The 16,644-nt window shown below is 47.6% G+C and overlaps 1 protein-coding gene across 5 annotated transcripts in view; it reads left to right on the top strand.

Annotated features, from left to right (window-relative positions):
- Nucleotides 1-16,644, top strand: part of GFRA1 (GDNF family receptor alpha 1) — a 207,245-nt gene that overhangs the window by 178,685 nt on the left and 11,916 nt on the right. For all 5 annotated transcript variants that reach the window (XM_053207848.1, XM_053207849.1, XM_027063197.2 and 2 more), the window contains one exon: nucleotides 2,310-2,491. In XM_053207848.1, coding sequence (XP_053063823.1) covers nucleotides 2,310-2,491 — 182 coding nt within the window. The remainder of the gene's footprint in view (nucleotides 1-2,309; nucleotides 2,492-16,644) is intronic.

Genomic DNA, 16,644 nt, shown 5'->3' with positions numbered 1-16,644 from the left:
ACAACTCCTCTTTCGTGGAGAAATTAAAGGTGTCCCCGCTTAATAATATTTTGGTGAAGGGGAGAATAGTCCAGCATCTTTTTGCTAATGACTTTTCAATAAAAATAAATACATTTGGTCTTCAATAGGGACCAAAGCCAGCCAGAATTTTTCATAGTCATTCCATTTATACTTTGATCAGAAAGGGCACGGCATACCAAAGACACAGCACCTGTAAATTCACTCTCTGGCAAAAGACTCCAGAGTAGAAGGATTTGACATTTGTAGGTTCCAGCTCAAATGCATTAACCTAATTCTTCTGCCTTCAGATTAGCCGGAGCTCTCCCAGATGCCTCTGTCATCAGCACAACTTTAACCAATTGTTTATTTCTGGTTATTGGGAGTGGGGGGAGGAACAGTTAGTTTTAAGCCAAAATACCTGGCCAAGATGAGGGGAAGAGAGAGAAGAATGAGCTTGGCGGTGGAGGTAAGTTAGCAGTTATTGTCACTCGGGTCTTTCTCCAGAAGCTGCTTTCACCTCCTGGACCACTGTATCCGAACTGCGGTCCCCATTCCATTCTTACTTCTGCTTCTTTTCTTTTTAAGTTTCTTAATTTTGAGAGAGAGAGAGAGAGAGAGAGAGAGAGAGAGAGAGAGAATCCCAAACAGGCTCCGCACCATCAGCACAGAACCCGATGTGGGGCTTGAACTCACAAACCTGTGCCGAAATCAGGAGTCATGCCCTACTCCTGCGTCATCGCCTCCAAGCATTTCTCATCACGGAATGTATTGCATATGTCACTTACATGCCTCTGCAATCCTCATGGGACCCCCGTGAGGGCACGGACTCTTGTCTTTTGTTGCCATCACGGATGTTCACTGCTGCATGTTTAACACAGAGCAGCTCCTGGCACTTGGTACACATTGCATTCACATTCCATTCAAGTAAATGAATGAGCAAGTGAACCAACTCCCCAAGTGCAAGGCAAACACCCCGGAAAGCACAGGTGGTTCCAATAATTGGGAAGGGGTCTCTTGAATCCACATGAGAGAAAGGAGGGTTGTGCGGTTTGTGGTGCTGTTTGTTCTGGGTTATTCGAGGCAACCAGTCCACTGCGTCTCTCTTTCTCTGCATTCTACCGAGCCAGTAAGCCGTGTAACACGGCTAGGAGCATAAAAGGTATTTATATTCATTCAAAGCTGTTTCTTACAGCCTAAAAAAACGTAAAGTTTTGGAAAACAAGCTTCCAGTTTGCCTGAACTTAAAGGGTAACAATTTTAGAACAAAATGTCACTTCTAAGAGGAAGATTAGGCTTCAATTATTCTGTCTGGTATATCGAAAAAATGCCAGCAAGGAGTCATATATTAACAATTGGCACATTCAGGTCTCAAATGGGGGAGTTTGATTTCTTACACAATGAATATGAAATAAAAAATTCCTAAAGCCAGGCCAAATCCCCGAGGACCTGATTAAAAACTGTTTTTAATTCATTGTGGGGAGGGGAACAACACACAACCAATTTACTCTTGCCATAAAAACAATCTAATCCCATGCAATTGTAATAAGCTTTTAAAGTTCTACATTTTAAACTTTTCATTTAAGCAGGGCTGCTCCTACCTAATTATGCAGATTTTGTTTGGAAGACTGGGAGCGGAAAGGGAAAAAAATAATCTTACTTAAATTTTCACTATATATTGATGAGATTTGGGGTAGAATTTTCTTTTAAAGAAACTGGTTCCATCCGTACTCTGAGCAGTGCCTGGCTCACGGAGGCTGTTCGGAGAGTGTATAGGGTGCTCCGTGGTGGTAAGAAATCACAGCTTTCGCTGTGTGATTTCACTGCCTGCCAAATTAGTGTGGATGCCACCAAGTTGCCTCAGTCTCATAATTAAGGAAATGTTACTTTTTCCAAAAAAGCACCAACTAGTTCGCGTTTCGAATAGAATTTTAAGAGCGCGCGAGGATGTTCTTGAAAGATGGGACAGTGATGGGGATCCCAAAATACAGGTTCGAGGCTGGGTTTCAAAGTGATGAGCATTTCAGGGCAAGCATCTTGCTCAGCACCTGGTACATAAACAAGAGCAATATTTGTTGCACGTTGAACGTACCTAAGTGTCCGTCGCAGTGTGTAATGAATGAATTGATTTTTGAGCACCTGACCTGATGGCTGGCTCCCAGCATGTGTAGGGTGGATGGATGGATGGGTTTTGTTCAGAGAAGTCCAATACTGCAATCAGAATTTCTAGCGTGCCTCTCTGGCTTCGTGTATCCTGTCTGTTACATTTGCTGCTTGACTTTGAAATTGGATTTCCTCCTGTTTTACTGCAGAAAATGCAATTCAAGCCTTTGGCAATGGCTCCGATGTGACCGTGTGGCAGCCAGCCCTCCCAGTTCAGACCACCACTGCCACCACCACCACAGCCTTCCGGGTCAAGAACAAGCCCCTGGGACCTGCAGGGTCGGAGAATGAGATCCCCACTCATGTTTTACCACCTTGTGCAAATCTGCAGGTAAGAGCCGAGCCCAAACTCCCAGCTGGAGCTCGCCTCTGGGGGGGGCGGGGAGCGGGGAAACACGGACCGATTTCCTACACTGCATTTAAAGATAGATGGCTGATGATGGAGGGCTGCTCGGGTTTGAATCTTAAAAGTGCATTATAACCACGATAAATGGAGATTGTGAAGTGCCACAGAGTGGGGAGAAAGGTGGATTCTGGAACGGATGCCCATTTCCTGGGAGTGTGACTTTGGTCCAGGTACCCGTAGTTGGCCTTGGTGTCCTCACCTGTACAATGAGGGGGCTAGGCAGATGAATCTTTAAGCTTTGTGTCTGTGGCGTGAGTGGAAGAGTTGAGTCGGTTACTGATTTGTATATTACACTCATTCTGTGTTCTCTACAAAGCAGCAGCGTATTGAAAGAGAAGGTATTCTTGGGGTTGTCGCCATTGCTGGCATTTAAACCCAACGTGGAGTACTTAATTCTGTCTGAAGGTGAGCCAGAGACAGTGTCGCTAGGGAGGTGTTAACTCCAACGTAGAGTCCTGTATGGCTTCATTCTTCCAGAAGCAGAAGAAAATGCTTTTCCAAAGTAGGAGGAGCCGTGTGGAGCTACCCTACGAAGCCTCTCCTGTGAATAGAGGCCAGGGAGAATGGCTGAGAGATTTCCTTGGGGTTAATCCAGATCTACAAGGGCAGACCCACAATGGCATGCTAACAGTGCTTTCCTGCCTTTAGTCAAAACAGAGCGTTTATTTTGCTTTTTATTGATTTTTTTTCGTAGTAACGAGTACTCAGCTATTTAGCAAGACGTTGCATATTTATATGTTTGCGAAATATTTTCACACATTTTACCTTATTGGACGCCATCCTCCTGAGGGTTGTGGAAGACTAATAGTATTATCGCTAGCCTCGTTCTTGCACTTGAGGACACCAGGGCTTGGTGAGGTAACACTTTTGCTGGAGCCTACGGAGTTTGTGTCACAGAACTGGTGCTGGGGATCTAGGAGACTCCTGTTGCTTTCGTGGTTCTTCCTGTATTTGGGGGGGTAGTGGTGACCACATGATAATGTCTGCTTCCTGCCATGCTGGGGAAGGGGTCACGTGCGAGGCCCTGTGATATCACTTCACACTTGTCCCTGCAGTATACCCTCCCTTCTCTCTCCCCACCCTGCTGCCACCAAGGATAAGGCTCACCAGAATGTTCACCAGAAACCTTCTTTTACCAATACCTCCCTGACCCACAATCCCCTTTGTTCCCTATAGACCACTGGGGCAGTGTTTTTGCTTCTGATTTGCTTGCTGTCTTCTCTCCCACAACGTCTCCTCTCTTCTTCTTGGATATGCTACATTTCATTCAGTGACTCTGGGTCTCTGCCCGTCCTCCTATGTCTTCCCCGGGAACATGCCCCCTCGGACACACTCAGACACACTCACACACGGCACTAAGGAGAAGGCAGGCAAGGAAGCCGTGCAGCCTAGGGTCTTCCAGATGTTCTTCATGCTTCTAAAGCATTTCCTGAGTATGTCCAATCTCCAGAGCACTGTGCAGAAACTGCCGGAACTGGGAGGAGGATTGGAGAATATTATAGCATCTAACTGCCCCGTCTTGCAGCGGAGGCCTCAGGCTCAGGAAGGGGAGGTGGCTTGCACAAAGTCCCCCCAGCTGGTGAGAGGAGGGTCTGGAGCCAGACATCGCACCACAGAAACAGGATCTATTCTTTGTCTCCAGCCGGTGCTCAGCGTCCTGCTTCCTCTTAGGTCAGCCTTCGGTTCTTGTTGGGTCCACTCAGATTCTAGCGTCAGGAAAGACAAGCGGCCAGATGAGGGATAGGACCCTGTTGCCATTCAGTGATAATAGTGGGCCACAGAAGATTCTCGGCTGGTAGAAGAGGCAAGCTCTGGCCGCAGCATGACTGGGTTCTTTTCTGCACGTGTCTGAGTGCACAGAGCATGACCGCAGATGCAGCATTTATCCGGTTTATTGAGCTCTTTCCGTGTTTGGGAAACTTCGTGGCGTTGGGTACTCAAAACATTTCTCTCCTCAGTGAACTTAACAAACAATGGACAAGATGTCGCTTGTCCACATTTTGGGAAGGTCAGACCGAATTCACAGAGGACATTTCAGAAGAATAGCCATCGTTGGAAACTCCACGAAACTAGTTTCCTCCACGAGAGACGACTCTGTTAGCCATAAGGAGGCATTCTCCCCACTTTCCTGTCCCCTGCTCCCCCCGCTCCCCACGCTCCCCACCAAGAACACGGCGACTGACTTCTGCTTCCTCTGGTGCTTGCGTGCCTTGGCTACACAGTGTTTTGCCGCCGACACATATCTGCCCAGCCACCCCTCCCTACAAGGAGGGCTCTGTGCCGCTGCAAGGTTGCCCTGGCAACATCAGGGGACACGTGCGCCCTGTTCCCAAGAAACAGCGCCTTTCCTTCCCCTGTATCAGTGATAGGAAGTCTGCCTCCTAAATAGAGGGCGAAGTAAAAGTAGAGTGTGATGTTTATGTCAAGGCTGCCATGTAACTTCTCAGCAGAGGGGAGATGGAAGTGTGGGACTACCGAGGATTGAGCAGGCTGCCCAACTTCTCTACCCTGTGCCACACATACAGAATCCACATGCCTTGGAGCTAAGCCGTATTTCACTTCCAGGGAGCCCTTCAGGCTCCACCACACCTCGCCTTTCTTCCGAAGACAATGACCTCCTTGAGCCTGTTTTAGCACATGTGAGGCAGGGAGCGAGGGCATGGGCTCTGCAGCCAAGCTTGTGTTCAGACCCAGGCTCTTATCCTCACCGACATCATGGCTTCTCGAAGCCTCAGCTTCTTCCTCTACAAAACTCAAGGATGACCAAGCTGCGAGAGTCGAGGGGATTAATGGGGGTAATGCTTCAGTCCCTGGGGCGGAACGAACACTCCAGAATGGTGCTTTAAAAATGTCCCATGCGATGCCTCATCCCGAGTCAGTTGGCCACCGGGTCCCTTGACGGCAGATGGAGGGTGGTGTTGTGCCTTGCTTGCAGACGTCCTTTCCTTTTCCAAATGAGTCAACTGAGGCAGGGAAAGGCTAGCGATTTAACCAGAATCACGTAGTACTTCTTTGGAAGGGCTGGGATTTTGGACCCAAAGCCAGTGTCCTTCTGCCGTATTCCATGAGCTTGGACAACCCGGGCTCTTTCTTTGAGTTAGGAATGGACAGAAAGGAGGAAGTAAAAACCAGAAAAGGAAGTTATGCAGTATTTGTCTTTCTGCAGTTGACTTATTTCACTTAGCATAATGTCCTCCAGGTTCCCGACCTCACTTACATGTAGGATCTAAAAACATCAGGCTTTTAAAGCAGAGTAGAATGGTTGTTACCAGGTGCTGGGTGGTGGGGGAATATAGGGGTGCTGGTTAAAGGGTACAGGTTGCAGTTAGGTGGATGGATGGGATCTGCAGCTCTCATATACAGTATGGTGATGATGGCTAACCATACTTCACTGTATACTTGGAACTTGCCAAGAGAGCAGATCTTAATTGTTCTCACTCTCCACCCAAAGTGGTAACCACATCAGGTGACAGACACTATGTTTATTAGCTTGATTGTGATAAACCTTTCGTCATGGATACATGCATCAAAACATCACTTGGTATTCCTTACATATACACAGTTTTCATTCATCAGTTATACCTCAGTCAAGCTTGGTTGGGGGAACAGAAAAGTCGGCGAGGAGAAGCTGGTTTTGACAGCGGAGTTATGACCCCCCCATGCTTCCTGAAGGCAGCTATTCAAATAATAAGGAAAACGCAAAGTTCCCGCTTTAGGTTGGGATTCTTCGTGCAATTCCAGGAGACAGGAAATAGGGGAAAGACTGAAAGTTTGCCAGTAAAAGTTTTTGCAGCTTGGTGATGTCTTTAGAATGACCTATACTAACAACAGTTGAAAGAATCATTGGAGGCCAGAGGATAGGAGACGAGTGAGTGATAGGAGACGAGCCTTCGGCTTGAGGACGTGGTCCCTGGCACTGATTTAGGACTCTCGCTTTGGAGTATCACTCCCAGGAGACTCATTCTCTCCATCTGTCCTTCTTTGGCCTGCCTGGCTGTCTCCAGATAAATTACCATTTGCCGGGGGTCCTAGAAATATCTTAGAATGGCGTTTGTCCCAGCCGCATGTGTCATTACTCAGAATAGAACTGACTTAAACCAGCTTGGGATCCATTGGTAACAGATTTGGAGAAAGTCAACTATCTTTGGCAGCTCTAAAGTTCACTTCCCTTGAGAGGCACCCTCTTGTAATATTTTAAAATATACAATAATATGAGAAAACTCTTGGGGACTTGAGTTTCTGTCTTAACATTTGAGATAGATTTCCCCCTCGGAAAGGAAGAAATAAGAATAAACATTTTCAAAAGTCGGCTTCAAAGTGCAATTATCAACAAACCAAGTGGAATTCTTTTGGAGGAATGGGTGGCCTTGGGTGTGGGGCATACAGGACTCGTCTGCAGTTCCTATGAAAGGCTCGCCTTTAAAAAAGGAAAGTTGATTGATTGGAATAAAATGTCATAGAAATGTCCAAGTGCTAACCCCCTGAGGTGATAAAATGCCAGGTTTTGGGTAACCCGCCAAGCTCCCATGTCAGGATTAATTGGCAGTCATATTAGTAACAAGTGTGACGCAGGCTGTGCTATTGTTGGCATGTCCCTTGGACTTGTACAAAGTGGTCACATGAAAAACAAAGGAAGATTAAAAATTCTACCAATTATTTCATCTTACGTGCACTTGAGTGGTCTGCTAGCTAGAAAAAGCTCAGGATATTTAAACCAAATGGACTGTGCTTGTCGCTTATTTAAAGTAAATATCTTTAGGAGATGTAAGTAAGCATTGGAAAAATCCCTACTTGCATCATTGTTCACTACTTAAGTCTGGAAGCTTAAAGTGAAGACCCCTTAAAGTGGCATTTGTAGGTCTTGGATGCCATGGTCAAAACAGGTTGATACCTCCTCTTGGCTGCAGCTGAGGACCCCGGGGAAAATTTTGCTGTCTCTGCCCCTGCCACTCTTTCCCCACGAAAGAGATGTGACAGGAGAAAGCCTGGTAGATCTGGGGGGCACACACTCGGATCCATGGCCAGCAGGGTTGGTGTGGAATAGCTGTGACCAGTTAGAAGGCTCTGGTGAACAGCACAAGCCACAACCAAAGTCAGTTTTTTTTTTTTGTGAGCCAAAGAAAACGTGTGTGGGGAGACATGGAAGGCCCGAGGTTGCAGACAGATCTCAAGTAGGGCTCCTCCCCTCTCCCTAGCAGGACTTTTAAGGCAGCATTCTCGGAAAGAACCAGCAATGCAGCTTTCTCAGTCATAGAAGAGATGCGAGCACAGTCCCTCGAGTAGCCTTGGTGAGGATGCTTACTGCTAAAACCACCAGTGCAGAGGCCGGCTGTCCCCTTCCCCACAATAACCCATCATCTGCCTTGGTGGTTGGACCACACTAACCCTAAGGGTCCCACAACAGGGACACTGCTGGCCCTCAGTGGGCCATGGGAGCAAAGGCCTTGAGGTGGGCATCTTTCCTGGAGGAGAAAATCTGCAGCATCCACTGGACTGGAATCCACATCGATATCTCGCTGGCCTCCCTTACTCCCTCCAGTTCCTTCTCTTCACAGAGTACAGTTTGAAGCCTATAGAAATGGTCTGGGTGCTTGTAGGATGTAGGATGTTTACAAGTTGCTGAGAGGGACAGAGGGCAGGCAAGATTTGCCTATCCATTACACTCCTCCATATTAGAGTATTGAAACATTTAATTAGAATATTGACTATTAGAATATTGAAAATGATCTATGTCTGAAGCAAGGCTTCCCATCCTGGAAGAATAGCGTGCCCTACCCCTCCTCTGCCTCAGTGCCTCATCACCTCAACAACGTCCGTCCCTTCGTACCTGATAGGGTGACACCAGACCGGAAGTGATTTCGAAACGCTTCCAGGGCCAGCCCCCCAAAAGTCTAGATGTGGCGGTGGGAAGGCAATTATCCAAGCCTGCTAAATACCCAGGGATCCTCTGGCTGTGACCAAGTGGAAATTTTAAGTGTTGAGTTTTAAAAGGAAAGCTGCCAATGGGTGTTCTGTAAATCATTTGTGCCAGCAGACTGACCCCATTATGTCAGCTAATCCTGGAAATACAGGAGGTAAATTTAAATCTTCGAGCATGAAGCACTTAATCAATATTCTAAATGTTTTTCTTGCAATTTATGCTAGCAGAGCAATGGGGTGCTTTGGCGTCCTGTTAATCTTCCACCGGAGAAGGGGCACTCGGGACAAGGCCAGGGTGGTGGGATTTCACACAGGATGGTTGGTGGGAGGGCAGGAAGCTGGAAAGGGAAAGAGGGAGGTGGTTATTTCCACACGAGTCCCCTGGCATGGGGACGCTCATCCACCAATCCCAATGGGCAGAGCCACCCCGCGTGCACCTCCTTGGTACTTTCCTTTAACCCGTGCTTGACAGCCTTGGAGTTGACTTGCCAGGGAGAGCATGAGCTGGGGTCAGATGCACCCGAGTGAGAACCCTGGTTCAGTTCTTATTGCTGTGTGACCTGGGGCACGTTTCCTACCTCCTCTGAATGCCTGCTCTACAATATCACCTGCCGCTCTGGTCTGCTGTGAAGATTGAAAAACCGGTGCCCAGACGCAAAGGGCCCAGCTGTCCAACCCTTGTGATCGATGAGATGTGCAAGAGCTTTGACTCTGGACCCTGGGGCCATAAAGGAAGGGCTCTTCCCAGTGGCGGGGAGGCCGTGAAGCAGAAAAGACGGATCTTTTTAGTGCTTTCTTAATTTCTAAGAACCGTTTGAACTGAGTGATATCCAGCCAGTTCTAAGAATTGGCCATTGTAGAAAGTCGTAAGGAAGGAGGGAAGTGCAGGTGTTCTTTGGGACGGCAGGACAAGGAGGAAGGGAAACCAAAAGGCAATTAAAAAAAAAAAAAAGGACGAGGTCTTGAGGGGTTACAGCTGTTCCAAAATCCATCTCACCATGCCCAGAAGGACTGTCCTGGGAGTGTCATCCTAACAGCCAGCTTCTTGGCAGCGTGACCGGGGCCGTGACAATAGTCGGATCTCGGTCCGTTCTGGGTACCAGAGTGGGACTGTCTTCCAGGGGCCATTGCCACGTCTCTCTAACCAGTCAGTTGCTGACATTGGGAAGAGGGGACACACCTGTAAACAGGAAACAGTCTTAGTGGCAGGAAAGATAGTGTTTTGAGAACCAGCCCCACCTCTTCGCCTCCGAGACCAGGACTTTGAGTCTTTCCCATACCTGCGTTCTGCCAGTATGTTAGTTGCTTAATATTTATGTTTAAACTAGATATGCTTACTTCTGTCAACACTGTCATTTTTAGACTCATCCGAAGCTGTTAACATATCTGAAATATATGCAAATCAGTGTGCTCATCTTCTATAATCGTAAATATTAAAATTAAAACAATAAAGAGTGTTTGTAATGCCACCTAAATAGTGTCATATACACCAGTGGTCTCCCAGACCCTACTTGGAGAAACATGATAAACCATGTAATGTGACAGAACCCAGAACTATTTGCTTTGATAACATGCATCGCCTCCTTTTTTATGGTTGGGTATTAATAAAGCAAATGTGCATAAGCTCTTCCCATGCGTCGAGTACTTTCCTCAGCACATTATATGTATATACAGTCACTCAGTCCCCACAGTAACTTCATGAGGTCAGTACTATTGTTCCCATTTTTTCAGACAAGAAGCCTGAGACACAGAGAGACTTGAGCAGGAGAGGAGAAATGGAAAGGTAGCACCTTCCCCTTCTGTGTGTTTTAAATGGCTACACTACATTACCTAAATCACTGCACTTTACCTCTTTGTTTCCGGATAACATTATTCACTCAGTATAGATTAAAATCAGTTCCTAGATTCTTGTTGAACATCTGGCAGATGGAGATGCCAGACTGGCTCATAAACTGGCATAAAGAAAGGAAATGACATCTATCCTGACACCAACTGGTGCCCCTAGAGCAACTCAATTCTGACGCTGGCTCTTGGAGTCAGCACAGACCCCAGAGGTTAAAGGGCACAGCCCCCAACAAGACTGCCCTTACTTCATATGCCAGCCATGCTTCAGGGATCCCCAGGCCACCTGCACTTCTGACCGACCAGCCACACATTCAGGGGTTCCCATGACTCCTCAGGTTCAATTCACTAGAACGACTCAGAACTCAGAAAAGCACTATTACTGATGATTACAGTTTTATTATAAAGGATACAAAGCAGGACTAGCCAAATGCAGAGATACGTAGGCTGAGGTCTGGGAGAGTCTCCAAAAAGAGAGCTTTCGTGCTTTTCCCTGCGGGATCAAACACATCACCCTCCCAGCGCACTGATGCATTCACCACCCAGGAAGCTCCACGGGGTTTCAGGGACCAGAGTTTTAATTGGGGTTTCATTACATAGGCATGATTGATTGAGCCATTGGACATGTGATTGAATGCAGTCTTCTGCCCCTCTCTGGTCCCTGGAGGTCGGCAGGTTGGACTGACCTCACGTGATTCAAAGCCCCAACCTAGTTGGTCTTTCTGGTGACCAGCCCCCGTTCTGAGTCATCTCATTACCATAAACTCAGGGGTGATCCACAGGGCTCAATGAATACCAAAGATCCTCCCATCACTCAAGAACTTCCAGGAATGTAAAGGTTATCTCCCAGAAACCAGGAACAAAAGCTAGTCAGATTCTAATTTTAATTCTGGGGCCAAGCAGTGAAACTCCTCACAAGAAAGCTGGAGTCGAAATTTTGAACGTGGGCTCGGTTCACCACTTACCAGCCGTGAATCCTTGGGAAAGCTACTTAGCCTCTTTGTCTCAACTTCCTCATCCATGAAATGGGGATGATGGTGGTAGAGCCTTCTGGGATGTTACAAGGATTCAATGTGATCCCACCCGTGAGGTGCGCGTGGTGTACCGCCGAGCTCTGAGGAGGTGCTAGTCGAGTCTTTCTCATCTGTGAACTTTGTGTAGCTTCTGGCACTTGGATCTCCCTGGTCCCCTCTGTCCCATCTTCTGGGGAAGTGCCCTGAAGGGCCGGGCTGGGTTTTGCATTGCTTTATGGGTCCTATTTTCAGTGGTTTTTCTGGGCTTGGTAGCCTGTAACGCTTTGCCACCTGTGCAGCAGGCTTATTAAGGATAAGAGAAGGTGAGTCCTTGTCAAAGTGGTGCTTTTGAAATGTAATTTAGATTCAGATGCTTCTTCATGGGAAACCGCTTGCTTCCTTGGAATTCTTTGCAGAGGGTGGGCTGCTCGCCTCTATGCCAATCTTGGAAATTTCGATAAGGATTGTTTGGTGATCTCTTGGCTGTGAATTGAACAGCTCCCCCAGGTCAACCTTGGCCTATTGACATTTTGGTCTTTCAGTTCTTTGTTGTGGGGAGGGTGGGGGCTGTCCTGTGCCTTGTAGGGTGTTTAGGAGCACCCTTGGCCTTCATCTTCTAGATGCCAGTAGCACCTTTCCCTAATTGTGACAACTGAAAATGTTCCCGGACGTGGCCAAAGTCCCTTGGAGGGCAAACCGTCCCTGAGGGAGGACCACTGTCCAGGAAATGAGGGCTGCCTCAAAGCCCCCCTTTCCTTTTGACCACAAGGGAAATGGAGGTGTTGGAGAGTCTTCTCAGGTTTCTCTGTGTGATAAGCAACATAGGGAAATGGAAGAGCGGAGAACCACATTGGACCAAATCTTTCCTGGGTAGTTCAGGCAAGAACAATGAAAAGGGGCTGCCGTTGCCACCAAAGTCCCATGCTTGGACATTTAAGCTAATTTGCCCGAGGAAACACTGCCCTCGGGGTGGGACCTGTGGATACTATCAGAGGTAGCATTAACTGAGGCTCTTGACCCGGGTCTCACCATCCAAGGACCATGGCCTTTAGGGCCCCGCACCCTCACATTCTTCTGTGGAATGTTTTTCACCCACCCAGCGTGCTGGACGAGTGACCCACAGGTGACATTTCAAAGGAGACTTTTGCTGGACCACCGGAGTGGGTGGCAGCGTTTATATGTAACCCCCATCAGGCTTCCCGTGTGGACTTTGAGCAGGGGGGAGCTCCAGGAAGGGTGGTAACAGCAGGATCCAGATCAGACCGCCAATGCCAGACTCGTCGCCACTGAGCTCTCAGCACGTGTGCTGAATCCCAATGACTGTGGCAGCACTGATGCCATTTCCTGAGCCTTTTGTTTAAGAAAATGACCTTGGTGCTGCATGTTATTTGTGGTATCTGGTTTATGATCTGTGTGACGTTTCTACCATTTCTGCATATCGCGGAGTGTTTTCTAGCACCTACTGTTGTTTCGGTCTCATAAAACAAAACAAAACAGAAAACCCAAATCTTGGCTACACCTAGCGTTTCCTCTGCATAATGCTCTCCTGCTTGGAGTGAGTTTATTTCCCCTGCTCTGGGAGAAACGAGCCGTGAGGGGTGTCTTCCCTTAGCAGAAGTGCTAAGCCTCCGGGCCTCCCACCCAGGCTGCTCCTGGGCTCCCCCAGAAGCCTCCCTGCAGAGCTGTGGACCAGGCGGCCAAGGGGCCTAGGGGCCTGTGTGATGGGCCCAGCTACTCCCAGCATGAAGAGGCTGCCAGTGGGCTCCTGGGATTTAATCTGCCCGGCTCCGGCTGCCAGCTGATGAGCTCAGAGGGAAGCTGCCTCCCAGGATCCACCCACGTTCGCCCTGGGAGGAAGGAGGCTGTTGTAAAAACAGTTTTCGAAAGAACTGCTTATAGAGCATTTTCCAAGCCCCTTCATCCAGGAGAGTGCCTGAATTCCAAACTCAGAAATTGGGTACTATTCCGTTAAGGCAGCATGCTGAAGCACACCTTCAGTTGTGTATTCAAACCCTATCGGACATGGAAGCCTGCAGCCTATAACTGGTAGCAAAAAAACAGGAATCTCATCTCGGGGGGCAGGCTTCCCGGTAGGTGGGTGGCTGGTGTGCACATCACCCGCACCGCAGGGGGCGGTGGCACACGTTGTATCAGCATGATTGGGCCACCCAAACAAAGCACCACGGACTGGGGGGGCTTCCGCAACTGAAATTTCTTCCTCACGGTTCCAGAGGCCGGAAATCCAAGATCAAGTCTTGGGTTCTCCTGAGGTCGTCTCCGTGGCTTTGCACATGGCTGTGTTCTCACCATGTCTTTGCAGTGACATTGCCTGTGTGTACGTGTCCTTGGTGTCCCTCTGCGTGTCCACATCTCCTCTTCTTATAAGAACACCAGTTAGGGTGCGGGGAGCCTGGGTGGCTCAGTCTGTGAAGCGTCCAACCATCAGTTTCAGCTCAGGTTGTGATCTTGTGGTTTGCGGGTTCGTGGGTTTGAGCCAAGTGTAGGGCTCCGTGCTGATGGTGCGGAGCCTGCTTGGGACTCTCTCTCTCCCTCTCTCTCTGCCTCTCTCCTGCTTGCTCTCTCTCTCAATAAATAAATAAACAAAAAAAAAAAGAACACCAGTTCCAGTGGCGTGGGGCCCACCCTAACAACTTCACTATAACTTAATCACCTCTCTAAAGACCTGTCTCCAAATACAGTCACATTCTGAGGACCTGGGGAATAGGGATTCGACATACAAATTTTGGGGGGACCCCATTCATCCGTAACATATGTCTGAGGGGAGGTACTTGATAACTAAATATTTGACATTAAAAAAATCTCATTTATGGGGTGAATTTAAGCAGAAAAAATTACTCTTGCCACAGGTCTTCCCACAGTGCACTGGGTTCTGCTAAGTATCTCTTGTGTATAGCCTTTGAACGTGAGAGACTCGCTCTCGGCTGGTCCTGTGATGGAAAGAACATGGGAAGGCCCCTCCCTTGGGCTGCCCCGGCCAGCCTGCACACACCTGCTCTCCGCTTTGCGTGGAGCTCTGGCTATCACTCGTGAGCTTCCACAAATTTAATTCAAGCAATGACTTTTTGTGATTGGCACATTTGCATTGTAGCAAACGTTGGTTCAACATATTGTTGGAATACACAATACTGTAATTTAAGATTATTTTATCAGCAGTAAAGGGTTTTATAATTCATTTAAAAAGTTGTAATGGGCTTGAGCATCTTCAGTGGAGTTTAATAATATAGCGTTTTATAGCTGGCTGTAAAACTTCAGATTACGGTTTTAGCAATTGTGCAATTCTATTTTATAGTTTAATAATTGTTCAAATGAAGGAGAGTATAACGTTCCTAAAAACCAATTTAATGACTTAGAAAAATAGCCTTTATCAAAATCTAACGTACACCTTTAATGAACCCAGGTGTCACCTTTTCAACAAGGGCAGATCATGGCATCTATTTTTCTCAACCACAAAACCCTCCAAATTAAGCACACCCAGTGTAGTATCTCCGAGTTATAGTTTTCTCTTTTTTAAAAAATATTTTATCCCTAATCTCCGATAGCCAGAATAAGCCTATTTGCCAAGCACAAGGTGGATGGCAGCTAGGCCAGAAGAGCTTCCGCAGGAACAGGGAGTAAATTGGTTCTCTCTTTAGAAGGTTCTTTGTTTTACAGATGACCCCTTCATCACACTGCTTCAACCGCAGCTGCTAACTTTAATAAAGTCCCTTATTAATGCCTTCAGATAGCCCATACTTAACCATTCTGTGAGTGAGTGGCAAAATGGGGAACCCTACATTATAATATAATTGTATACTATTATTACGAGCAATAAAAGTGTTAGCATATAGCATTGGGCAAAAGGCATTAATTCATGCTGTCATTGGAATTACAGTTCATGTTGTTATATTTTGGGATTTTCCTGGGTTGTATTCTCAGACAGCTAAAATCAATAAAAGAGTAGGCTCTACACAAACACGGTTACCATGGAATACGCTTTGGCAACATGGACCCAGGACCCTTGGGTGCAGTGATTCTTGGGTGAACCAGCTCTGGTTCAGAGCCGTGTTGCAGTTGCAGAGAAGTGGCAACAGCCAGAGGAAGTCCATGTGGCTGGGCTCCTTCCTGGCTGGGGTGCAGTCCATGGGCTTGGGGCTCACGGGCCATGTCCGCTTTGTGTTATTAACAGCGGTGGCTGTGATGCGAATGGCGGGGAGGCAGACCCTGAACTGTCCACCAGATAAGTAAGCAGGAGAGAGGTCCCCAGCAGTGGTAGACTCTCTTGCATCACCCTGAAATGATGGGGGCCTCCTTTTCCCTGCTTCCCACTCTGTTCTCTAGCAGCCCCACCCTTCGTTGTCAGCTCCAGAAAGCTTCTAGCTGAAAGTCGGTGCTGCTTGGGAACAACTTAAGGCTGCCTGTCCCAGAAGCATCTGAGTATTCTCTCCCAGATCACAGCCACCTCAGCAAGGATACCACAGCCGGCAGGCATTCTTGCCGGCCCGAGGCAGGCACTTGCTCCAGGCGTCAGCTGTTGTCTGTACCTATTCCTGCCCTGGCACATGGCGCCCCCTAGGTTACAACGAGGCGGGGGGGGTGGGGGGTAGTAGCCCTTAGTGATTCTGAAGTCCCATGAAGAGCACAGGCATCGTTCAGTTTACTCCAAAACCAAGCTCGCTTTGAGATAATGTAGCTCAAGCGTTGAGTGTGCCCATGCTTGACAAGGGATCACGCAGACAATAGGCCAACAGAAGTATGGTTAGTTCTCAAAGTTGCTTTTTTCTCTGTTTGTAAGAAAAAGAGGTTGTGCTTAAGAATAAACAACACTGAAGGGCCAGGCTTCTTGCTATAGTAGAATCAAACCTTTCTGTGGATTTCAATAGAGAGCAATTTCACGTCCTTAATCCTTGGATTCATCGTCTGTAATGTGGGAATAATGAGCACCTACTGCCTAGGAGGGTTGTAATAATTAAACAAATTAAAATTCTCCAACGTAGTAACGGAGCCTCCAGTTCAGCACAGTAACTGTTTTTATCATCATTTGATCCTCCTGGTTGGTGAGTGCTGAGTACGAGATGGAAGGAGCCTGTACTAAGGGGACAATTGGTGACCTTTACCCCCAGATTTTTCAGGGACATGAACTTGGGCATCATACAGGGTATGTACCCTGCAAAAGTGAGCCAGCCTCAAGTTGAACTATTTTTTAAGTCTTTTTTTTGATGTTTTATTTATTTGAGAGAGAGAGAGAGAGAGAGCACAGCACGAGCAGGGGAGGGACAGAGAGAGAGGGAGACACAGAATCCAAAG

The sequence above is a fragment of the Acinonyx jubatus genome, chromosome D2, assembly GCF_027475565.1.
Source record: "Acinonyx jubatus isolate Ajub_Pintada_27869175 chromosome D2, VMU_Ajub_asm_v1.0, whole genome shotgun sequence".
In the NCBI taxonomy this organism is placed as follows: Eukaryota; Metazoa; Chordata; class Mammalia; order Carnivora; family Felidae; genus Acinonyx; species Acinonyx jubatus.
The sequence above is the reverse complement of the archived record's forward strand: the minus strand, read 5'-3'. Positions and strand labels throughout refer to the sequence as shown.